At 39.6% G+C, this 26,518-nt stretch overlaps 2 protein-coding genes across 14 annotated transcripts in view; both read left to right on the forward strand.

Annotated features, from left to right (window-relative positions):
• The window catches only part of LOC137214347 (zinc finger protein 112-like), a 35,349-nt gene extending 22,014 nt beyond the window's left edge, over positions 1-13,335 (forward strand). For all 9 annotated transcript variants that reach the window (XM_067717930.1, XM_067717925.1, XM_067717927.1 and 6 more), the window contains 2 exons: positions 455-547; positions 9,914-13,335. In XM_067717930.1, the coding sequence (XP_067574031.1) occupies positions 455-547; positions 9,914-12,414 (2,594 nt within the window). In that variant the 3' untranslated portion in view covers positions 12,415-13,335. The remainder of the gene's footprint in view (positions 1-454; positions 548-9,913) is intronic.
• Positions 13,336-23,958: 10,623 nt separating this feature from the next.
• Positions 23,959-26,518, forward strand: part of ZNF235 (zinc finger protein 235) — a 58,533-nt gene continuing 55,973 nt past the window's right edge. Inside the window, exons 1-2 of one of the 5 annotated variants that reach the window (XM_067717972.1) lie at positions 23,959-24,115; positions 24,454-24,587. In XM_067717972.1, the coding sequence (XP_067574073.1) occupies positions 24,576-24,587 (12 nt within the window). In that variant the 5' untranslated portion in view covers positions 23,959-24,115; positions 24,454-24,575. Of the gene's footprint in view, positions 24,149-24,453; positions 24,588-26,518 lie in introns of all 5 variants that reach the window. The other 4 variants (XM_067717977.1, XM_067717973.1, XM_067717978.1 and 1 more) reach the window with 4 other exon arrangements.

Consider the following 26,518-nt stretch of genomic DNA (forward strand, 5'->3'; position numbering starts at 1 on the left):
AAGGAACACAGTGTATAACTCTATACCCTTAGTTTTAGGTACAGTGGGAGGGGGATGGGAGAATGATTTGCAATCCTGAACACTTTTTAGTGGATTTGCTTTGATATGGAATAAGCAATTCTGAGACTATTTTAGATGTACTACAGGTGCCAAGGCCATTCAGTGGAGAAAGTATCATCTTTTCAACAGATGGTGCTGAAGCATTTGGACTTCTGTATGCATATATTTGCATGCCTCACATCTACCAAAAAATTAACTCAAATGAATAAGAGACATAATGTAAAATGTAAATTTTAGAAAGAAACACAGGAGAAAATCTTCATGACCTTGGGTTAGGCAAAGAGGTCTTAGATATGATCCCCAAAACATGATTCAGAAAAGAAAAAAAGAAAAAAACCACACAAGTGGGACTTGGTCAAAATTTAAAACTTTTGCTGTCCTCGCCTTTTTGCAGGGAATCAGCCGTTCAAACCGGAGCTTATATTCCAGCTGGAGAGAGAAGAGCTTTTGATGATGGAGACGGAGACCCAGAGAGAAGGGTGTTCAGGTGAGAACCATCCAGGAGTGACCCAGAAGCCAGAGAGCCCCTCCTGAAACATGAGTCAGAAAATGTCAGGCCCTGAGGTGTCTGTCCCCTCACCCCCTCTAGCTTTCCATATTCTAGCTCATTCATCCTGTCCCAGCTGCACTGGCCCATTGCTGCCCATCAGACCTGTCAGAATTCTGCTTCTGCTTCAGGTTACTTGGCTTGCTTTGCTCTGTGCCGTGACTGAGTGAATCGGTTAATGCACGTGTGGTCTTTCACTGTCTTCGGTCCTCCTTGAGGCAGCTAATAGGTATAGAATAAATCAGTGTGATGGAGGGATACTCCAGAATATTGTTTGTCAACTGATGAATGCCTGTCCTAATTCTGTTTAGGTGTCCTTGAGTATTCATGGATAGGTAGCCATTATTCCTAAAAGATGAATAGCCAGTCAGCTAAAGGAAATATCAAAAATGATCAATGCCGGGCTTCCCTGGTGGCGCAGTGGTTGAGAGTCCACCTGCCGATGCAGGGGACACGGGTTCATGCCCCGGTCCGGGAAGATCCCACATGCCGCGGAGCGGCTAGGCCTGTGAGCCATGGCCGCTGAGCCTGTGCGTCCGGAGCCTGTGCTCCACAACAGGAGAGGCCGCAACAGTGAGAGGCCCACGTAATGCAAAAAAAAAAAAAAAAAAAAAAAAAGATCAATGCCAACATTATAATTGACCCTTCCCATGCAGTAATTTCAAGTGAGACACTCTTGCATTAACTTCCTCATTCAGATGCCCAGCTCTTTATCTTCCCATTCTGTCCTCTCTTCTCACTGTTGCATCCCCTAACACCTAAACAGTCTCTTGACCTAGCTACGGTTTTTTAAAAAAATTTTATTCAATTTACTTAAATTAAAAAAAAAGTTCACCTATTTTTCCCATTCCCCAACCGCTGCCTCTTGCAACCAACAGTCTGTTCTCTGCATCTGTGAGCTTGGTTGGTTTTGTGTGTTTGTTGTGGGGTGGGGGGTGGTGACTTTAAGTTCCACATATAAGAGAGATTGAGCGGCATTTGTCTTCAAATACCTCAAGGTCTACCCGTATTGTTGCAAATGGCAAGATTTCATTTTTATTTATGGCTGAATTTTCTTTATCCATTCATCCATCAGTGGACACTTAGATTGTTTCCTTATCTTGACTATTGTAAATAATGCTGCAGTGTACATGGGGGTGCATATATTTTTTCTTTTTTTGTATGAATTTATTTATTTTGCGCTGCTTTGGGTCTTTGTTGCCGTGCACGGGCTTTCTCTAGTTGCTGTGAGCGGGGGTTACTCTTCGTTGTGGTGTATGGGCTTCTCATTGCAGTGGCTTCTCTTTGTTGCAGAGCACAGGCTGTAGGCGCGTGAGCTTCAGTAGTTGTGGCACGCAAGCTCAGTAGTTGTGGCTCGTGGGCTCTAGAGCACAGGCTCAGTAGTTGTGGCGCACGGGCTTAGTTGCTCCATGGCATGTGGAATCTTCCCGGACCAGGGCTCGAACCCACGTCCCGTGCATTGGCAGGCGGATTCTTTTTTTTTTTTTTTTTTGTGGTACACGGGCCTCTCACTGTTGTGGCCTCTCCCGTTGCGGAGCACAGGCTCCAGACGCGCAGGCCCAGCGGCCACGGCCCACGGGCCCAGCCGCTCCGCGGCATGTGAGATCCTCCCAGACTGGGGCACGAACCCATGTCCCCTGCATCGGCAGGCGGACTCTCAGCCACTGCGCCACCAGGGAAGCCCGGCAGGCGGATTCTTAATCACTGTGCCACCAGGGAAGCCCCATATATCTTTTCGAGTTACTGTTTTCGTTTTCTTCACATAAATACACAGAAGTAGAATTGCTGAATCATATGATAGTTCTATTTTTAATTTTTTGAGGACCCTCCATACTGATTTCCATAGTGGCTGCACCAACTTCCATTCCCACCAGTAGTGTACAAGGGCTCCCTCTCCTCCACATCCTTGCCACCATTTGTTATCTCTTGTCTTTTTGATAACAGACATCCTAACAGGTGGGAGGTGATAATCTCATTGTGGATTTGATTTGCATTTCCCTGATGATTAATGTTGTGGAGCATCTTTTTATGAACCTGTTGGCCATCTGTATGTCTTCTTTGGGAAAATGTCTATTCTGGTCTTCTGCCCATTTTTTTAATCAGATCGTTTGGTTTTTGCTATTGAATTGTATGAGTTCTTTCTATATTTTGGATATAACCCCTTATCAAATATATGATTTGCACATATTTTTCTCCCATTCAGTAGTTTGCCTTTTCGTTTTATTGCTGGTTTTCTTAGCTGTGCAGAAGCTTCTTAGTTTGACTGTAGCCCCACTTGTTTATTTTTGCTTTTGTTTCTTTTGCTTTTGATGAAGGATAAAATGATTTTTATCCTTCATTTTGTTAATGTGGTGTATCACATTGATTTGCAGATGTCAAACCATCCTTGCATCCCTACAATAAATCCCATTTGATTTTGGTGTATGACCCTTTTAATGTGTTGTTGAATTCAGTTTGCTAATATTTTGTTTAGGATTTTTACATTATGTTCATCAGAGATATTGGCCTGTAATTTTCTTTTTGAAGTGGTACTTCCAAGTTGGACATATATGCGAGTCCAAACATTTTAGTAATGTTTTTGAGTCCTCAGACCCTGGTGTCAGAAGCCATGGGCACACCTGTGTAGCCAAGGATGCTCCTGGGTGAGAAGGAAAGTCAATTGAAAATTTCAAAACAAATTACTTCACTTCTATAATTTTTTGTTTCCATCTCAGTTAACATTCAGAGTCATAACAGGCAATATACTCTCTAGAGCAGGGGTCAGCAAAGTTTTTCTCTAAAGGTCCAGATAGTGAATATTTTAGGCTTTGCTGGCCATATGTGGTCTCTGTCACATATTCTTCTTTGTTTTTTCTTACACTATTTAAAAAAATGTAAAATCTATTCTTGTTCTTAAGCTACACAAAAACAGGGCTAGGGCCATAGTGTGCCAGTCCCCCTGCCTGATAGCATCAGTAGGAATGTAATGTCATATTTTAAAATATCTTTTTATTTAATTTTTTACATATACTAACATGTATATACCTTATATTAATGCAAAATTTTGAAAATGTACATTCTTATTTTTAATATACTAATTTTTCTCCTTCATGGTACCTTGAGCAAGAAATCCCTCCCAGTCTGAGATTATCTCTTTTTAAAAATAATCATCACTACATAATCCAATATGTGGCTATAACATGCATTATTTACCCATTTTTTAATTGATGGGCATTCATTTCTCTGCCGTCTCCCTTGTTTTTTTACTACTAATATAGAAAGTACAGCAATAAAAACCCCAATCCAAATGTCGTTGGGTACTAGTGATTTTATTTCTGTGGAATAAATTACCTGGTGACTCAGAGATTCAAATAGAAAAACCATCCTACTGAGCTGTTTTTTTTGGCTGCGTCGGGTCTTAGTTGAGGCACATGGGATCTTTGTTGAAGCATGCGGGATATTTTCATTATGGCGCAGTCTCTTCGTTGCAGTGCTCAGGCTTCCCTCTGGTTGTAGTGTGCGGGTTTTCTCTGTAGTTGTGGCGTGCGGGCTCCAGGGTGCGTGGGCTCCAGAGCACAGCTCCATAGTTTACTGCACGCGGGTTCTCTCATTGAGGCGGGTTCTCTCATGTGAGCTCAGTAGTTGTGGCTCACAGGCATAGTTGCCCCATGGCATGTGGGACCTTAGGTCCCTGACTGGGATCGAACCCACGTCCCCTGCATTGGAAGGGGGATTCTTTACCACTGGACCACCAGGGAAGTCCCCTTACTGAGCTTTAACTTTGGAGTTGTAACCAAGAGAGACATAATCATCCCCATTGACTTTCCTGCAGCCTCTAGGAGCTGATTTAATTGACGTGGGCAAAGAAATATTTTTAAAATGATAGTCTTACAACCACTCTGTTAGCAGAAGAACTATCTCAGTTTCCACTAGGAAAGAGAATGATGTCAATAAATAATGGCTTCTTTTTTTTTTGGCTGTATTGGGTCTTCGTTGCTGCGCATGGGCTTTCTTTAGTTGTGGTGAGTGCGGGCTACTCTTCATTGCAGTGAGTGGGCTCTAGGTACATGGGAATAGTGGCATGTGGACTCAGTAGTTGTGGCTCACAGGCTCTAGAGCGCAGGCTCAGTAGTTGTGGCACACGGCCTTTGTTGCTCCACAACATGTGAGATCTTCCTGGACCAGGGCTCGAACCATGTGCCCTGCATTGGCAGGCGGATCCCTAACCACTGAGCCACCAGGGAAGTCCCAATAATGGCTTCTTAACTGTCCATCTCCTTGCAAGATGTTCCAAGTCGCAACCAATCCATCTCTCCCAAAGTCATCATCTGCATAAATTTCCTAGTTTTTTTTTCAGGCCAGGCAAGGAAGATTCAAGGTGAGAAAAACAAGAGTTAGGAAGACCAGCCCCTGTCTTTCTTTTCACCCCCTATTCAAAAATAAGTATATATTTCTTCATCTTTATTTTGTACACGTTAGCCATTAAATAAACAAATGTTAATGTAGATTTTAGACAGTTTTCAAGCCTTCATCCCCCTAAAGATCTAGTGTATAATTTTCAACTGGTGACCATTATAACCTGAAAAAAGTTGTACTCTCAGGTTTCATACATCCTGAGGGAAAGAAAGAATATATCTCAAGTGGTAATTTGTTCCCAGTATTTTGAAACTTCAGTCCATGTAGGCATGAAAAAAAAAAAAAAAAAAAAGGCATGAAACTAAGAGGTACAAACCTACCTATTGATATTTTTCCAAGTTTCCGTATTAGAACTTTGCATTTGAGCCTTACAATTGTTTCATTACAAACTTTATACCTTCCTCAACTATTTACACCAGTGGTTTTCATACTTTTTTGGCCATGGCCTTCAGTATGTAATGTAACCCAGTACAGACCTAGGTGTGTATACATATCTGCAAGTCTGAAACAAGCATTTGTGCACTGATACCCTGACATGCAGTGCAACTGTGATATTTTCTGTCCTTTTTAAAATTGCATGTCACAGTCTATTAAATTGATCTTAAGCCTCACTAATGGTTTCCCACCATTAGTGTTCTTGTGCTCTTATAGGCTATTCATTCCAAATACATCCAGTAATATTCCATAATCTGTTTTCAGCCTTCTCTGCCAGTGATTAAATTTTGTCTTCTATTGGAAAGTGATAAGAAAAATAATTTTACTTGGAGTGAAAAAGATGATTTGTAGTCCATGTTTACATAAAATCAGCTTGTCAGTCCACATAAGTAAAATCTGTTTCATGGAATTGCCTGATTAATTTGATCAGAGGTGCAGAGTCAACAGCCTTTTAGAGCCACCTGCACCTGTTGCTGACATGAGGCTTCATGATCCCCAGGGGCTCTGAAAGGTGATCCTTTACCAACACTATACCTTAATGCTGCTGACTGCCACTGATGCGACCTGAAACTCCCAGCAGGGATGGAAAGGGAAGTTTCTGGTCCGTAGAGCCAGGCAAGCATCATTGCTGTATAAACCAAGGGCTTCTGGGCTTTTTTTTTTTCCCCATAGCAGATTATTCCTGTTTTTCATTTCCAGTGTCATCTCTAATTATAGCAAAACCATCTACTTCATTAACCAGGAGATACTTACTTTTAGTAATCTCCTTCTTTCAAGTAATAAGGTGTTTCCTGCAAATTATCTTGCTTTTTCTTCTCTTTCCTTGGTAGTTTGCTGGTTCCAGCTAGATCTGAATACATTCCTGTCAGTAGTTCTCAAGTAGCTGTTCTTAGCTATTTCCTTTGTTAATTTTAATTCCTTTATGGCTTAATTAGAATATCAAACATCACTGGGTTAAGAGTTTTTGAAGTCGTAACTTAACCTATATGTTAACCTTAACTAAACCTTAAGTTTTAATGCAACCTTTCATAAATACCTTATGATGTCTTACACATGCCAATCATGTTGATCTAGCATTACAATTCCTTGCCAGAATTTCCTTTTTAATAGAAAACTTACTACATTTGCATTAACTAACTGCAGACATAAAGTACATATGGGTAAAATAGCATGTTAATAAAATATGACCCATCTGTTTTTTAAATTATACATATGTTTAATTACTTTTTTCTTATAATTTTTAGATTACTTTTTTGATCATTTACAGTGGTGACATCTGATCTCAGGCTGTGATAGGCTGGCCATTTTATGCTAGAATAGTCTTTGTTTTCTGCATTTCACTTCTTCTGTCTCCACCCCACATAACCCTGTTCTTGTTTTCAAACAGGCAGATCTCGGAGATATTGCAGGTTCAGTTCCAGAGCACTGCAATAAAGCAAATATTGCATATAAAGCAAGTCACAAATTTTTTGGTTTCCTAGTGCATATAAAAGTCATGTTTATACTATACTGTAGTTTACTAAGTGTGCAATAGCATTATGCTAAAAAAAAATTCACATACCTTAACTAAAAAATACTTTATTGCTAAAAAATGCTAACCATCATCTGAGCCTTCAGTGAGTCATAGTAGTAACATCAAAGATCACAGATAACCATGACAAATATAATAATGAAAAAGTTTGAAATATTGTGAGAATTACCAAAATGTAACACAGAGACATGAAATGAGCAAATTCTGTTGGAAAAATAGTGCCAGTAGGCTTGCTCAACATAGGGTTGCCTTCAATTTGTAAGAAACTCTACCTGTGAAGCACAATAAAGCAAAGCACGATAAAACAAGGTACGGAGTATATTTTTCCCTGTAGACTGAGTTAAAATGGCTTCTAAAGTGATAGCTTTGTGGCATAGAGTTGGATGTTGTAGCCATTGTTAATGTACTTGATTAGAAAGAACTCTTCTTCTCAAGCTCACATGGAACATTCACCAAGATAGACCATATTCTGAATCGAAAAACACACCTTAACAAATTTAAAAGAATAGAAATTATGCAGTGCCTGCTCTCAGACTGCAATGGAATTAAACTAGAAGTCAATAAATCAAATAACTGGAAAACCTCAAATGGAGATTAAACAATACACTTCCAAATAACACATGGGTCAAAGAAGAAATCTCAAGAGAAATTTTAAGGTATTTTGAACTACATGAAAATGAAAACACAACCTACCAAAATTTGTGGGCTGCAGCAAAAGCACTGCTTAGAGGAAAAGTTATAGCATTGAATATATGTATTAGAAAAGAAGAAAGGTCTAAAATCAATCATCTAAGCTTCCACCTTAGGAAACTAGAAAAAGAAAAGCAAATTGTAAGCAGAAGAAAAGTAAGTAGAAGACAAGAATAAGAATTGGAAATAAGAAATCAGTAGAGAAAATCAATGAAACCAAAAGCTGGTTCTTTGAAAAGATGCCTAAAATGGATAAGCTTCTTAGCTAGGGTAATTAAGAAAAAGAGACACAAATTACTAATATCACAGAAATGCAAATTACTAATATCAGAAATGAAAGAGGGAACATGACTACAGAACCTGTGGGCATTAAAAGAATAAAAAAGGAATACTATGAACAAACTCTATGCCCACAAATTTGACAGCCTAGATGAAATAGACCAATTCCTTGAAAGACACATTTGCCAAAAGGAAAGTAAAGCTATTTACTTTATTTGACATGCCTCGTATACTGTGTCCCTTCATTTCATTATTCTATAAAATATTAATATAGTAATTGAAAGCTTTGCTTTTGAGAGACCAAAGACATCACTAGGCATTTTTTAAATTAATTTTTTATTGGAGTATAGTTGGTTGGCGTTTTATTTTTTAAAGTACTACTGAGATGAGTACTCATAGACATGCCGTAAAGTGTTACCCTGCAGTCGGTGAACTGCCCCAGATCCTGCTGCCACGCAATCATCAGTGTGGCCTTTTATTTTTAATTTTTTTATAAATTGGGCATAGGGTGGGGCTACAGGTAAGATTTTATACAAGAAAAACTACACCATTTATTTTCAAAATTAAAAAGACACAATCCACAAGATTCTTGTGACCTTTGCTTTTCTCATCAACAGGTGATATCTGAGTGTAGCCCTACCTCTCATACAGCCTTTCAACATTGCAGTAAAACTGCCATCACCAATTCCTTTCCCGTGAAAAATAACTCAACACATATATGCACTTTCAGTTCTGTGAGTGAGAGTGACTCAAGCTGTGATCTATTCATTATGTGCTTATTGAGCAACTACTATTCACTAGGAGTGTTACAGGCAGTGAGGGTAATGCTGTGTACACAGCGAAGTGCTTGTCCTTGTGGGTAATCCACCCCAGTGTGGAGAGACAGAAAAACACAAAGAATTATTATGTTTGAGGATAATGTTCATGTTATGAAAAGAATCCTCTTTTACTGCTTCCCACCCCCCCCGGATGCTGAAAGAGAATTAACGTACTGCCAAGTATTAGGAGAGTGCACGTTATTACTTCAACCCCGTTGGACCACCGGTCCTCAGGGAGTATACTTCTCACCAGGATATGAAGATCTGCTGCCTGCTGATAATCTGAGCTTTCATAACTAAGGGACAAGCCATTTCCACCCAAACATACCCATCTTCAACTCTTCTGGAGCCTCAAATTCCCTAAACGTTAAAGTAATTTTCCAGCAAAATGGTGCAAGCCAAAGTCAGTGTTCGCTGAGTTTTGTTTGTTTGATAACAAAGGACACCTACTGGTGCCATAAAACTTGCCTATGCTTCCCTCAGCCTCCATTTTTTTCTGATGTCTTTGGAGTTGAATTCTGTCACCCATGTTTTACATCCTGACCTGCACCATAGCCCTTGATAATTGCAAAATATCTTTTGAAAGGAGTTAAAGCTGATAATGGCTTACAGTGACTTAGAAGAGCTTATTAGTCTCATGAAGATAAAGAGCGAATTAGAGATAGGCAGTTTGATGCCTCAAGCATAAAGATCTACTTTTACCTTCATCTGCACAGCATTTAACATGCAGTCTTCTTAAAAACAAACAAAAATGTTACCATGCCCATTACTATCAGGGCAAAAAGCATTTATCCACTTGAAACTATACTCTTTCCGATATGAGACTATCCCCTTCTGTTTTCTTGAAATCTCCAGGCAGCCCATGATAATATGTGTATGGTTTAACTAGGCATTTTGAACAAGGCCACCATCTTCGATGTCCAGGTTGTGTTGCAAAGCCCTGATTTTGAGGCACGCAGATAGCCTGAATTCTGTGGATCCTACTTATATTCCTGGTGTAGCCAAAGATGAGCCATTTTCTAAGTATCATCAGAGGTAGTAACGTGAATTTTCCTCCAGTTTATTGAAGTTGCATATCATCATCTAAGTGCAAAATCTTGAAATCTCTGAATAAAAGCATTCACTGTGTACACGTCTAAAATCTCTTTATTCTTATAGGAACCAAGAGTCAACATAATATGGAAAGTATTCAAGAAGTGGGATTAAGCTGCCTTTCCCCCAAAGAGCTTTCCACCTGGCAGACCTGGCAACAAGGTGCAGGCAGGTTAACTGGGTGTCAAGATTCGATGAAAATTTTTCAAGAGAATATTTCTCAGCTGCAAAAACAAGGCGATTCCCCCTGCCAAGTTTGGGCAGGAATACCGATTCAGATTTCTGAAGATGAGAACTACGTATTGACTCATATAGGAGATGGTTCCCATGACATAAAAAGTCAAGAATTTCCCCCTTGGAGAGCCCAGCATTCCTGGAGGAAAATGTATCTTACAGAGTCACGTAATTATCAGTGTAGATGTCAGAAAATTTCCATGAAAAATGATTTCTGTATGTCTGAAAGTATCAGTTGGATCTCACATCACAATGATAATCTGGGTGTACATAGAACAGAAAAAATCTATAGCTGCCATGACTGTGGAGAAGATGTCATGAAGGTTTCATTGCTTAATCAAGACTTAATTCAGACAGGGCAAAAGCCCTACCCTGGTAATGAGTACAAAAAAGCCTTCAACAATGACTCCAGTTCTGAAGTTCTTCAGCAGTTACACTTAGAAGGCAAGCCCTGTACCTACAGTCCATGTGGAAAGGACTGTAGTTACAGTTCAGTTCTTCATACTCATCAAAGTGTTTGTAGAGGAGATAACTGTGTTTCTGAGAGTTCACATCTGCAATGCCATCAGAAAGTACAAGCAGAGGAGGTGGCATTTAAATATGAATATGGTGAGAATGTCAATCAGTGTTCCTCTCATAACACATATGAACTTACTCACACAGGAGAGGTGTCCAACAGATGCAACATTTATGAGAAGGGCTTCAGTCATAGCTTAGACCTTAGTAGTAGTTTTAGGGTCCATACTGAGCAGGAGCCCTATGAATTTGAGGAGAATGGGAATGCCTTTAACCAGAATTCTTGCCTTCGAACCCATCAGAAAATCCAAACTGAAGAGAAACTATACACAGATGTGGAGTGTGAGAAGGGTTTCATTTGTAACTCAGATTGTAACATTCAGCACAGAGTTCACATGGAAGAGATTCCGTATAATTCTGAGGTGTGTGGTAATGGCTTCAGTCTGGCCTCACATTTTCAAGACCTTCAGATAGTCCACACTAGGGAACAACCATATAAACATTATACATGTGGTAACAGCTTCAGCCACAATTCATATCTTCAAGGCCATCAGAAAATTCACATTGGAGAGAAACCTTACAAGGAGTGTGGGAACGGCTTCAATTGGAATGCAAAACCTAAAGATCATCAGAGAGTCCACACTGGAGAGAAGCCATACAAATGCAACGCATGTGGTAAAGTCTTCAGTCATAGATCAATTCTTAATGTTCATCAGAGGGTCCACACAGGAGAGAAACCTTTTAAATGTGAGGAGTGTGATAAGGAATTCAGTCGGAGTTCATACCTTCAAGCCCATCAGAGGGTTCACACTGGAGAGAAACCATACAAGTGTGAGGAGTGTGGGAAGGGATTCAGTCGGAGTTCATACCTTCAAGGCCATCAGAGAGTTCACACTGGAGAGAAACCATACAAGTGTGAGGAGTGTGGGAAGGGATTCAGTCGGAGTTCACACCTTCAAGGCCATCAGAGAGTTCACACTGGAGAAAAGCCATTCAAGTGTGAGGAGTGCGGGAAGGGATTCAGTTGGAGCTTTAATCTTCAAATTCATCAGAGGGTTCACACAGGAGAGAAACCCTATAAGTGCGGAGAATGTGATAAGGGCTTCAGTAAGGCCTCAACTCTTCTGGCCCATCAGAGAGTCCACACAGGAGAGAAGCCATACCAATGTGATGAGTGTGGTAAGAGCTTCAGTCAGAGATCGTACCTTCAAAGCCATCAGAGTGTCCACACTGGCGAGAGACCATATATATGTGAGGTATGTGGGAAGGGCTTCAGTCAGAGAGCATATCTTCAAGGTCATCAGAGAGTCCACACCAGAGTGAAGCCATACAAATGTGAGATGTGTGGGAAGGGCTTTAGTCAGAGCTCACGCCTTGAAGCACATCAGAGGGTCCACACAGGAGGGAAACCGTACAAATGTGAGGTGTGCACAAAGGGTTTCAGTGAAAGTTCACGCCTTCAAGCGCATCAGAGGGTCCACACAGAAGGGAGGCCCTATAAATGTGAACAGTGTGGTAAGGGTTTCAGTGGGTTTTCAAGTCTTCAAGCCCATCACAGAGTCCACACTGGGGAAAAGCCATACAAATGTGAGGTGTGTGGTAAGGGCTTCAGTCAGAGATCAAACCTCCAGGCTCATCAGAGAGTCCACACAGGAGAGAAACCATACAGATGCGATGCATGTGGTAAGGGTTTCCGTTGGAGCTCAGGTCTTCTAATTCATCAAAGAGTCCATAGTGGTGATACATTCTATAAAAGTGAAGAGTATGGTAAGGATTATCTTTCTTCAGAGAATCCATACAAAAGTGAAATTCTGTAAAATGGTATTCTATTGCGTCTGAAGCCCTCAAACGAGAGCTGAAATTTTCCGTTCACTCCAGTTCTTAAAGTAGAAAAAGAATTTCTTTCATGAAAAGGTAATGTTTCTGCCCAACATCAACATTCACAATAGTCAGGAGACCACACAGCAGAGACATCTAACGAGAGGGGTTCCATACGGGATTTTGTGAGAACGTTAACATGTCATTGCACGTTACTTTAAGCAGTTGTTGCACTAGGGCTTAAACAAGATATGAGTATAGTCAGGATTTTAACAGAAGCACAGTGATGAGCATGCCTAAATCCACGTCCACTGGAATGTAAAGTTAATGAGAGAAGGGGCTTCATGCATTGTGAAGTCTCCAAAGCCACGACACTGCATAACTCAATATTAGGTGCTCAGTACTTTTTGCTAAATGACTAAAAGTGTGTAAAGTTATCATGTTTGGAATTTTTATTAAGCTTATTTTCTCCAAAAAGTCATTTAAAAATGTATTTGGAGGAGGAATACTGCAAGTAATGTAAGCACTTCAAGTAAATATTATTTGAAATGTATCAGCAATATCACAATCTGAAACTACATGAATTTGGTTGTAACCCTTTTGGGAATGGTTCTCTCCCTTTGTCCCTTGTGTAAGCAGGGATGAACTGAATTTCTTACCATTTGGTCTCTTTCTCTACAGTATACTATCCATTCAAGTTTAGCTGTGAGATGTACACCTGTGTGCACTTTAAAGGACAGTACAAACTGTTAAAACAATGTTTCTGGTTAACTTTACAAAAATGGAACACTGCATTTCACATAATTGAATTTTTACTCCTGCCCTGTGTGTTAGGACAGAGTTTTACTGTAATATTTGGAAAGTGACAGAAATGGTTACTAATGACAAATACTTTCTTAATAAATGTCAAAATTACAATACTTGGTTTTTTAGTCTCCATATTTCCATCAAAATCCTTTTGATCTGACTGATTTCTAGGCGTTATAGACTTTGTCCAATTCAGACCTCCTTAGGCAGGATCTGTGACAAGTTTGGAGGACTTTAATTTTGTCAAGTTTCACATCTCCATACTTCTTCCACTCACACAAAGAAAAATATCAATTTTTTTAATTGAAGTATAGTTGATTTACAATGTTATGTTAATTCCTGCTGTACAGCAAAATGATTCAGTTATACATACATATACATTCTATTTTTTATTCTTTTCCATTATGATATATCATAGGATATTGAATATAGTTCTCTGCTATACAGTAGGACCTTATCCATTCTATATATAAAAGCTTATATCTGCTAACCCTAACCTCCCACTCCATCCCTCCCTCAATCCCCTTCCCCTTGGCAACTACCAGTCTGTTCTCTATGTCTGTGACTCTGTTTCCATTTCATAGATAGGTTCTTCTGTGTCATATTTTAGATTCCACATAAAAGTGATATCATATGTTATTTGTCCTTTGCTTTCTGACTTACTTCACTTAGTATGATAATCTCTACTTACATCCATGTTGCAGCAAATGGCATTATTTTCTTCTTTTCTATGGCTGAGTAGTACTCCATTGTATATATGTGCCACATCTTCTTTATCCATTCACCTGTTGATGGACATTTATGTTGTTTCCATGTCTTGGCTTTGTGAATAGTGCTGCTATGAATATAGGGGGTGCATGTATCTTTTTGAATTATAGGTTTGTCTAGATATATGCCCAGAAGTGGGATTGGTGGATCATATGGTAATTCTATTTTTAGTAAAGAAAGGAAAAATATTGAATTTTTCTAAACATTTTTTCAAATGTATTGATTATTAGGATAAGATTTCCTTTTACTTGCTAGTCTCTGTCTTCAAGAACAATGCATTTTGTTGGAGGGAGTGAAAAATACAAGTTTGTTAGAGAAGAGTCATGCAATATGTATCAAAATGTAAAGTGTACGTACCCATTTGGAAATCATAGAATAATATGACTTTTTTAAGGTAAAGCAGTTTTAACAGAAAGGATGTGTACATAAGGGTAATTTTTTTAAGGTAAAGCAGTTTTAACAGAAAGGATGTGTACATAAGGGTAATTTTTTTAAGGTAAAGCAGTTTTAACAGAAAGGATGTGTACATAAGGGTAATTTTTTTAATTGGAAATTAATAAGAGTTTAGATAAATATCTTTGTGTTCCTATAATATGGAGCTACAGAAAGTATGAAATCAATCTAAAATGACAGAGAAGATTCATGTATCTTGTTTAGTAAAAATGCGGATTGTACCTTCATAATATCCAGTTATCTTAGGGCTGTATACATATATGTTCAAATACATGCTTAATAGATTATCTGTGAAAGATTACTCACTGTCCTGTATACAGTGGTTTTCTGTGGCAAGCAGAATTTTGGCTTAGTCTTTCTTGTACTTTATTTTTAAAAATTCACAGTTAACATTTTACCAAAGCAATAAACTACTGAGATATTGTCCCTTATAGTTAAGAACTCATAATGTGATCACGCTATTTCATTAGATGGCATCAAAAAGTCTCTAGAGAATACAGATAAATTAGGTGTTAGCAGCTTTACTTTTCTATAAAATTTCTTTAGGTCTCAAAGCACATGCAGCCTTAAATCTCCTAGTACAATTCAGTAGTAGTATAAATTGGTACACCATAGTTTTTCTGTCAGATTTCAGCCCGTTGGGTGAATGGGGTGACCAAGGCACTGGCTTAACCTGGCTTCCAAGGTGCTAGTTCAAGTTTCACAGTATCATCAGAAATTCAGGGCTTCTAATGCATTTCTTTACTACGATCACTTCCAAAGGAAGATCATGAGAGCTCATGGTGGTTTTATCAGTTAGGATGCTTTTAGTTGTAGGTAACAAAATATAGCTCAGAATTGCTTAAACCAAAAATGTTTCTCAGTTCATATAAGTGAAGAGATGTAGGTAAGGTAAGACTTGGATCTGGGTCAATCAAGGAGACTTTATTTTGCTTTAGTCTCTTACCTCTGTCCTTTTATGTGGACTCTTGTCTTCAGTTTGCTCACAAATGAAAATATCACCTGCTTTATTGTTCACAGCCTAGAGAAGAGAGTTTGTCTCATTTTTAGTGTTACGTAGTCCTAGCTCCCCCAAATTCACAAGGTGTCTGATCTCTCCAATCCCCGCTCAAGACTAAGACTAAACCAAGACAATACAGAACATTCCTGGTCCCCATAAACATGCTAGCTTTCTCCTAGTGACAAGCAATAGCAGGCTACATTGGGGAAAAGGCAAGAACATGGACAGAGAATCCTTCTGTGGCACAGGTGCATAGGGATAGCTAAAAGCTGAAGGTGGAGAAGGAACATTGAGGAAAATCCTCCAGCACTCCAGCCCCCACCCTAAGCACAAGGTAACATTAGAAAATTTTGAAGCAGTGTACTGAAGATAACTATTGCAACAACAGAATCCAATTTCAACTTAATTCCTGACCAGACTGATTCAACACCCCACCCTAACATCCTAGCAGAACAGGTGTGCCCAGTTCCAGGCGAAAATACTATTTATTTCAGTCTCTACTGTTTGATACATGGTATCTTGCATTCAGTAAAACCTTACAAGATTAAAAAATATATAACCCTCTGCCAAGAGACAGCAGACCAATCAATAAAACCACACTTAGAGATGACTATATTTTGGAAATGCCAGAGAATTTTATATGACTGGTTGATGTGTTAAATGCTTTCATGAAAAGGGCAGACAATATACATGAACAGATTAGGGAATTTCAGTGGAAATTAATACAGAATCAAATGGGAAATGCTAGAAAAGAAAATTTATCACAAAGGATGATTTTGTAGGACTTGTAAGTAGGCTAAACACAGCTGAAAAAAGTGTCAAAGAACTTGAATAAAGGCTAATCAAAATCATCCAACCTGAAACAAAAAGTGTAAAGAAAACAGAATAGAGTATCCAAGAACTATGGGGAAACTTTTTGTGGTCAAACTTACGTATAATTGGAAACCCAGGGTGAAAGGAGAGAGAGAATGAGAAGAAAAATATTTCAAGAGATAGTGGCTGCGAATATTTTTAAAATAATAAAAGACTTCACCGAATCCAAGAACTCAAGAATACACAAGCAGAATTTTAAAACAAACAATGCAAAAACCAAAAAACTAGGCACATTACTGCCAAACAGCAGCAAATGAACAATGCAGGAAATATTGACAGAAAAAGGCCACATTACATACAAAGAACAGAGATGAGGAAGAGAGGAGACTTCCCATCAAAAACCATGTAAGCCAGAAGGGACTTCCCTGGTGGTCCAGTGGTAAAAAATCCGCCTTCCATGCAGGGGACACAGGTTCAATAACTAGTCAGGAGACTAAGATCCCACGTGCCGCAGGGCAACTAAGCCTGTGCACCACAACTACTGAGCTTGTGTGCCTCAACCAGAGAGCCTACATGCCGCAAACTACAGAGCCCATGCCCTCTGGAACCCGCTCGCCATAACTACAGAGCCCATGTGCCCTGGAGCCTGTGCACCACAACTAGAGAATAGAAAACCCGTGCAGCACAACTAGAGAGAAGCCTGTGTGCCACAACGAAGAGCCCACATGCTGCAACCAAAGATCCCACATGCCTCAACAAAGATCCCGTGTGCCGCAACTAAGACCCAACACAGCCATAAATAAATAAATAAAACTAGAGAGATTTCTTCTCCCCCCAACTTAAAGGAAAAAAACCAGGGGCTAAAATCCAGGGGCTTCCCTGATGGTGCAGTGGTTAAGAATCCACCTGCCAATGCAGGAGACCCGGGTTCGAGCCCTGGTCTGGGAAGGTCCCACATGCCTCAGAGCAACTAAGCCCATGTGCCACAACTACTGAGCCTGTGCTCTAGAGTCTGCGAGCCACAACTACTGAAGCCCGCATGCCTAGAGCCCATGTTCCACAAGAGAAGCCAGTGCAATGAGAAGCCAGTGCACCACAACAAAGAGTAGCCCCTGCTCACCACAACTAGAGAAAGCCCGCATGCAGCAATGAAGACCCAATGCAGCCAAAAATAAATAAATAAAAAATTTAAAAAAACGTAAGCCAGAAGACATTGGAGTAACATCTTTAATATTCTGAAACAAAATACTGTGAATCAAAAATTCCAAGCCCAATGAAAAAATCTTCCAAAAAAGTATGCAAAATAAAGACATTTTCATATGAACAAAAGTTAATAGAATATACTGCCAGCAGATCTGCACTACAAGAAGTATTAAAGGAATTTTCCATAGGTTGGAAGAGTATCATACCAGAAACAGACTTGGATCTAATAAAGGAGTTTTAAAATGGTTAAAAAGGAAGTAAAATGTAAAATAATTTTTCTTATTTCTAATCACTGGAAAATACAACTTCTAAAGCAAAAACAGAAGCAAAGTTTTGTGAGTTTATAGCATATATAAAAATAAAATGTAACAATACCACAAAACAGGGCAGAGAAATTGGAAGTAGCTGTCATATACTATGTGAATGAGCATCATCTTATTAGAAAGTAGACTGAAAAATAATAGATGCATATTATAAGCCCTTGAGCAACCATTTAAAAAATTTAAGTGGCATATAACTAATAAGCCAGTAGTGGAGATAAGTTGGAATTCTAAAAGATAATCCAAAAGCAGACAGGAAAATTGAACAAATAACATATGGCACAAATAGGAAACAATTAGCATGATGGTAGGTTCAAATCCAGTGATATCAAAAATTACATTAAATGTAAATGTTCTAAACACACCACTTAAAACAGAGTTTGTCAGATTGGATTAAAAAGCAAGACCCAACTATATGCTTTATGTTTTCTACAAGAAACCCTTTTTAAATATAAAGAGATAAGTAGATTTAAAGACTAGGATGGAAAAAGGCATGCCATGCTAAAATTAGTTAAAAGAAAGCTAGAGGGGACTTCCCTGGTGGTACAGTGGTTAAGAATCTGCCTGCCAATGCAGGGGACATGGATTCGAGCCCTGGTCTGGGAAGATCCCACATGCTGCAGAGCAGTTAAACCCGTGTGCCACAACTACTGAAGCCCACATGCCTAGAGCCTGTGCTCTGCAACAAGAGAAGCCACCTCAATGAGAAGCCTGCACACCGCAACAAAGAGTAGCCCCTGCTAGCTGCAAGTAGAGAAAGCCTGCGCACAGCAACGAAGATCCAACACAGCAATAAAGGGAGGGAGGGAGGGAGGAAGGAAAGAAAAAAAGAAAGCTGGACTAGCTATATTAATACCAACAAAGAATTCATACAAGGAATATTACCAAGGATATACCAGGAAGACTTGCAGTGCCAAATGTGTATGCATCTAACAACAGAGCTTCAAGATTCATGAAAAAAAACCTGGTAGAAAACCACAAGTATAGTTGGAGACCTCAGTAGTTATGTTAGTAATTGATAAAAACAAGATGACAACATCAATAAAGACAGAGAAGGCTTGAACAACACTTCTACCCAACTTAACTTATTTGCCATTTAGAGAACACTTCATCCAACAGTGATCAAGTACACATTCGTTTCAAGTGCATTTGGAATATTCACCAAGATAAATCATATTCTGGGCCATAAAACAAGCCATGCCAGGTTTAAAAGAAGTAAAACTATACAGTGTTCTCTGACCCCAAAGTAATTAAACTACATTGAGCAAGTGATACCTGTTGCCTCCCACCTGGAGCAGCCGTCCCAGAGTGTGCACCCACTGCATGGTTTCTAGGTGTTGAGGTCCCCGTGAATATTAGGAACACCTTTGTGCCTATAAATTTGACAATTTAATCAAAATGTACAAGTTCCTTGAAAGACACAAATTACCCATGCATACACATGAAGTAGACAACCTGAATAGCCCTGTATCTCCTGAAGAAGTTGAATTTACAGATTAAAAACCAACAAAGACAATTTAGGGACAGATGATTTTACTGGCAAATTCTAGCCAAACATAAGGGAAAAAATGATTCTAATTCTACCAAAAAAAGCTTCAAAAAAAAAAATGGAAGTGAAACCTTTCTAAGTTATTTTACAAAGCTAGCATTACCCTGATAACAAAATCCAACAGTGACATTATAAGAACAGAAAACTATTGACTAATATCCTTCATGAACAAAGTCACAAAAATCCTCAATGAAATATTATCATATTCAGCAATTTATAAAAAGTATAATGCATCATGAAAGATTCTGGAAATGCAGATTGTTTCAATATATGAAAATCAAACTGCCTAATTCACTGTATCCACAGAAAAAAAGAAGAAAAAGATGAAGGAAAAGCATTTGACAAAATTGAACATCCATTTATGACTTCAGACAAAAAGAAACACCTAGGAATCAAAGGGAGCCTTCCTTGAGCTGATAAAGAATGTTGACAAAATACTGATAACATCATTTTTAATGGTGAAAGATTGAATACTTTTCACCCAAAGTTTGGAAACAAGTCAAAGATTTCTATTCTCACCACCATGTCAACATCATACAGGAGCTAATAGCCAGTGCACTGAAGTGAGAAAAAGAAAAGATATACAGATAGGAAAGGAAAAAATAAAACTATTTGCAGAAGACAAGATTCTCTATGTAGAAAAGTCCAAAGAATCAACAGAAAAGCTAATAGAAATGGTGAGTTTAGCAAAGTCATAGGAAACAAAGTAAATATACAAAATCACTATGTTAGTCTTAAACTACTGGAAACTGAGATTAAGAAAGAAAAAAGCAGTATCAGTTCAGTAGCCCCAAATATATAATTTGTGTGTGTTTTGGTAGGTGGGGTGGGGGTGAGTGTGTGTGATCTCTATGCTGCATACTATGAAATACTGATGAAAGATTTAGAAGACTACTCGAAGAGATGTGACCTGTTCCATGGAATGGAAGACTCAATATTGTTAAGCCATTTATCCTAAGTTGATCTATAAGTGCAACATAGTCCCGCTCAGTATCCCAGCAGGAGTTACTGCCGAAATTGACAAACTATTTCTAAAATCTATACAAAAAGCAATGAAACGAGTAGCTTTAAAAATATTAAAAAATGAAGAACAATGTTGGAAAACTCATAATGTCTGATCTCAAGACTTACTACAGGGACTTCCCTGGTGGTGCAGTGATTAAGAATCCACCTGCCAATGCAGGGGGCACGGGTTTAAGCCCTGGTCCAGGAAGATACCATATGCTGCAGAGCAACTAAGCCCGTGTGCCACAGCTACTGAGCCCATGTGCCACAACTACTGAAGCATGCGTGCGTAGTACCCATGCTCCACAACAAGAAAAGCCATTGCAATGAGAAGCCCGCCCACCTCAACAAAGAGTAGACCCCGCTCTCCACAACTAGAGAAAGCCTGTGGGCAGCAACTAAGACCCAACACAGCCAAAAATTAAAAAGAAAAAAGAATTCATGGTTAAGATTGATTTTCTTAATTTACAGACATGCTACAATTGTCTAGTAAGGATTTCATTACTGATTTCTAGCTTTATCGCACCTTATCCAGAGAATATACTTTATATTATTAAAGTGTTTTGAAATTTGCTATTTATGCTTTATGGTCCAGCATATGGTCAAATTTTGTAAACATTCTATATGTACCTGAGCAGATGTGTATTCTACATATAATTAGATCAAATTTCCTAATTGGGTTAATTTTTCCATATACTTAACTGTTTTTTACTGTTTGTGTGTGTGTGCACGCATGTGTGTGTATTTTATTAGGTAATCAGAGAGTATTTCTCCCTTTAGTTTTGCCAGATTAAAAAATATATTTGAGGATATTTATTACATGTGTGTAGATATATATTTGTGTTATGTTCTTGGATAATTTAATCTTTTATCACTATGATGTATCCTATAGTAGTTCCAGCATAGTTTTTTTTTTTTTTTTTTTTTTTTTTTTGCGGTACACGGGCCTCTCACTGTTGTGGCCTCTCCCGTTGCAGAGCACAGGCTCCGGACGCACAGGCTCAGCGGCCATGGCTCACGGGCCCAGCCGCTCTGCGCATGTGGGATCTTCCCAGACCGGGGCACGAACCCGTGTCCCCTGCATCGGCAGGCGGACTCTCAACCACTGAGCCACCAGGGAAGCCCCCAGCATAGTTTTTTGATGTTAAAATTTACTTTGTCCATTATTTATGTTGTAGTTTTTTTGGTTTTGTTGTTTTGTTTTGTTTTGTTTGCCATGCAGCATGCAGGATCTTAGTTTCCCCACCAGATATCAAACTGGTGCCCCCTGCAGTGGAAGCACGGAGTCTAACCACTGGACCACCAGGGAAGGCCCTATGTTGTAGTTTTTAACATAGTGATAATTTGTAGCCAAGGTTGGTAATGTCTTTCTTCCAGAGAAAATGTCATTTTCTTCCAACAGTTAGCTGTGAGGCCGTCAGCAATCCAGGATTTCCTTAATACACTCTCAGGGGATAAAGATGACTCAGAGTTGGGCTGAAAGTCTACTTCCCTTTTCACTCTTACTCTCAGTGTGCATTGCTTTGGAGTCCTCCACATAAAACAACAATTGAGGAAAAAGTTAAATGACAGATCCAGGAAGCTCTCAGACAGATCCACTATATGGGAATCCTACATGACAACTGATATAATTTCTTCAGTAGGTCAAGAAGATGCAGGAGAGTCACAAGACTTATGCAACAATCATGCAATGAATGGACGTGTTTTGATATTCAAAAAAACCAAGTGTGAAAGACTTTTGAAAGAATTTGGGACTTCAAATAAGGATAGAATAAATTAATATTAAGGAGGTATTATTAATTTTGTTCAGTGTGATAATATTGTGGTTATGCAAATAAATGTCCTTATGTTTTTGAGAAATATATGAAAATATTTTAGGGAGAAATGACAAGATGTCATGGATCTGTACTTTATTTCGATAATAAAAAAGAAAGAAAAAAGAGTTAGATGAAGCACATGGGGCAACACATCAATAACGTTGAATCTGTAAGATGAGTTTATGCACATTTAACTTTTTTCTCCACTGGTGTTTTTTAAAGTTTTCATAATAGAATATTTCATTCTTATGCAAGAGAAAAGTAGACAGGACAACCTTTCTGGGTTTGGGGTTTTGTGGGGTTTTTTGTTTGTTTTGGTTTGGATTTGGTTTTGGTGGTGGTAGTGTTTGTTGTTCTACAGTTTTTCTGGACTTGAGCCCATATCTCACAGGATAAATCATGGCCTCTCTGATTTCAGCTGGCTTGTGGAATACTAAAGCATGTTATTAATTTATTGGATTTACTGTGCAAAGATCAGGTTGGTAGTAGGTGATATAATATCTGAGATAAACTCAAAAAAGAAATATTCTCAAGATTTTATATAGGATTTACCCCTTTCAATATTGCAGTGTTTATTCCAGTTCCCTGCCAGTGCAGCTTTCATTCACTTTTTTTTTTTTTTTTTTTTTTATGCGGTACGTGGGCTTCTTACTGCTGTGGCCTCTCCCGTTGCGGAGCACAGGCTCCGGACGCACAGGCTCAGTGGCCATGGCTCATGGGCCCAGCCGCTCCGCGGCATGTGGGATCTTCCCGGACCGGGGCACGAACCCGTGTCCCCTGCATCGGTAGGCGGACTCTCAACCACTGCGCCACCAGGGAAGCCCTCATTCACTTTTAAAGTGAGAAATTAAAATCAAGGAAATGCTGGAAGTTTTTAATGTTTCTGCATTATGACCTGATGAACATTTGCCTTTTTGTGATTTCTTGGTACTTCGGAATCAACAGCCCACCCTAGCTGACACCGTTAAGAGTTCCAGATGCATCCAGGTACACATGGAACAAAGAAGGCAATCCAGTCAAGGTAAGACTGAGATCTTGTGTTCCTTAAATTGTTCAGTGCAGTTCAGGCCAATCCTCTTTCAAGATCTCCGTTTTTAACCCACACATCATCTCTATGATGATTTTTATTTTCTTTCCATATTTCAAGCTTCACTTTTCTCTCCTATACAACATATTTCCTTGACAACCGCTTATTAGTATAGTTATATGAGAAAGGCGAGGGGGGGAGTGAGAAAAAGAAAAGGGAAAACTGGGCTCAATCAGCGGCACAGAATTCATCCAAACTGAACCCAATTATTTGTAACACCAAAGGGCTGCATGGCAGGAAGCACCCCCATGCAGCCACTCTGGAAACTGGTCTAGAAGATCCAGATCTAGAAAAAGAAACTTCTGTCCAGGCAAGCATGTCAGTGGCACTCAGTCCACTGGAGCTCTGGGTTCTTTTGGAGACATTTGGGCTCCAGAACAACATGTCTGTAGAATATTTCCCCCTCCAGGACTCTGGGAAATTTAATATATGTAATCAGTGTAGTAATCCACATTTCCGCCCAGGAAGCCGAGGCTGTAGTCATTGTTGCCCAGGCGCTCCCAACGACTGCAAGCACTTTTGCACCAGGCAGGCAGGACCGTGGACAGCGCTCCCCCTCGGCATTCTGGGAAACACGTCTCAGGAGCTCCGAGTACTCGCAGGCACTTCCGCCCCGATGGGCGGGGCTGTGGATGTTGTCCTCGGGCGTTCTGGGAAGTGTAGTCCAGGAACTCCGTGTAGTCCCAGGCACTTCCGTTCCCAAAGGGCCGTGATGGGGAATTCTGGGAAATGTTGATCTAGGGCTCCTGGTAGTTGCAGGCACTTCCGGCCCAGGTGGGCGAGGTTGTGACCATCTTTTCGAGTAATGATTGTCAGTTTCGCGTCCCGCCACCCTTCGGAACTTCCTCGAGTTGCTCTCGAGCAACAGCAACCCGGTTGTGAGTTTAAGGGGAAAAGCGGATATTTGAGATGTAAGGACGACAGTTTTAGTTCAGTTAGGCGAAGTCGTCTCGAGTTTGGGGAGATTCTCCTGTCCCGGAGTTGGGCGCGGGCCCGGGTTGCAGTCTTTCCCGCGCTCAGCTCCCCCAACTCGCCTCCCCCACCTGTCAGACACTTTCTGGCAGTATAACATTGGGCAAGTTATTTAATCTCTCTGTGCCTCTGTGTGCTCATCTGTTAAATGGGTTGATAGCAGTACCTTCCTAATAGCTTTGGAATGTCCTCTGTAGTTCATTAGGGCAATGGTGATATTTCACAGCCTCCTTTCCTTCCCCAGCCCTGACTTCACAGGAAGGACTTGCACCGAAGTGCAGGGGGTAAGTAACCCCTTGGCTCCTGGCCCAGGGCCCCACGTGAGTAGGACTTGGCATTCTTCTTCTGTAAAAGATGTTCACATAAATGGAAGAAAAGGTAGGTTGTGTATTTATTTTGTTGTGAGCGATGCCAGTAATTAAGCCTTAGTTGTTAAGTTCCAGTCTAAGGGCTTTATACAAATTACATTTAGAGTAGCCCTATGAAAAGTGTATTTACTGTTCAGGAATAGTAATACTTTAAAAAAATTACTTTAAAATTTTTTATTAATCTGTTTTTTAAAATAAACCTATAGCAGAACTAGCTTTTATGAGAAAACTGTATTTCCATACACATATTTAATGAGAAGAGTATGATGTTTTACATTTTTGCAAATCTCTTTAATTCTTGACTTTTTATAAGAAAAACAGCTGGATTTTCATGTTCTCTTGTGCTATCTGTTGTGAGATACTGTTTTGGTTAAAGTGATGAAGAAAATCCAGCCTCCCACAGTTATAGTTAGGAAAGAAAGGATTATTTTAATAGACTTTACAGATAATATTTTCCTTTGATACTGCACCCAAGAGCCACAAGTGATAGTTTCTTAAGGTTATGTGGAATCTGAAACCATATCAGAGTACTTTTTGTATTACATTACATTACAACCCTTTGGTCAGTTTTGTATTTTGTGTACTTTGAGTCTTTCATCCATTAATGTTTTATGAAATGATGCATCGCTCAATTGGAAAATGTTAATGGCCGAGTTTTACAGATATTTCAAATATTGACACATTTGATTTTACAAGATTTTAAAAAATCATATTTGTCAATACCATCACCAGTCTCATCAGAAAAGTTGTCTCTAAAGACCTTAAGTCTTTAAGCACTGGGAGGCTGTCAAGCTCTCAGTGATACAAGTTTTCCAAAATTCCAATACTTTGCTGCCAGTAATTTTCTTTGAAGTAACAGACTTGTTTTGTTCATTTCCAAAAGTTCTGCCAGATAACCTAGATCTGAGCAACCATAGTTTGTCAGTTGTTCTTTCAAGAAAAGGGATGTTTTCCAGAAAGGAATGCCTAGTATTCCTGGTAACTCCAAGAATGGCCACAGCTGCCTTTTCTTGGGCCAACCATTGTTGTCAGTAAGCATATGCAGTAAGTAAGCATAAATTTTACTGTAGACTATCACAAGGACGTATACCCCAGGACTGAGATGCAGTAAAATTAATAACTTTTTTTAAAAATTAATAACTTTTACTGTTTCATCAAGAACTTTCTTAAGTGAAACTATCACTGTTTTTACTGTGAGTGAAAAGCAATAGAGAATACAGTGGGGCTTCCCTGGTGGCGCAGTGGTTGCGAGTCCGTCTGCCGATGCAGGGGACACAGGTTCGTGCCCCGGTCCGGGAAGATCCCACATGCCGCGGAGCGGCTGGGCCTGTGAGCCATGGCCGCTGAGCCTGCGCGTCCGGAGCCTGTGCTCCGCAACGGGAGAGGCCACAACAGTGAGAGACCTGCTTACCGCTTAAAAAAAAAAAAAAAAAAAAAAGAATACAGTGACTGCTTACATTTTTGGTGTCACTGCTTTGATTTATGCCAAGGTGCTAGCGATTTTAAACAGCATTCTTTTGCACCATCATTGTGATTACAGACAGCGAAAAAGACAACCAGTGCCTTGGTATTATTAGGAAAATAGTTTCGACCCTACAGACTCTCTGAAGGGGTCTCTGGGACCCCCAGGGGTCCACAGGCTGTCCTTTGAGAACTGCTGCTTTATTTCTTGGAGCATCTGCCAACTTTCAGAATATTCAAAAGTTGACATATAATTATTGCTAATATTTTCATGATCTAAGACACATGTCTTTAGAAACAAACCAGCACTAATGTGTGGCTCCTATATGTATCATATGGTAACTTTGATCATAATGATGATAATTATTAGCATCTGTTGGGCACTTCTTAACAGGCAGAGACTCTAATGCTTTGCAGGTATCAGTCTGCGTATTCCTCATAAGACCCTGTTGTTTCACAGATGAGGGAACAGAGACACAG

The sequence above is a fragment of the Pseudorca crassidens genome, chromosome 20, assembly GCF_039906515.1.
Source record: "Pseudorca crassidens isolate mPseCra1 chromosome 20, mPseCra1.hap1, whole genome shotgun sequence".
Taxonomy (NCBI): Eukaryota; Metazoa; Chordata; class Mammalia; order Artiodactyla; family Delphinidae; genus Pseudorca; species Pseudorca crassidens.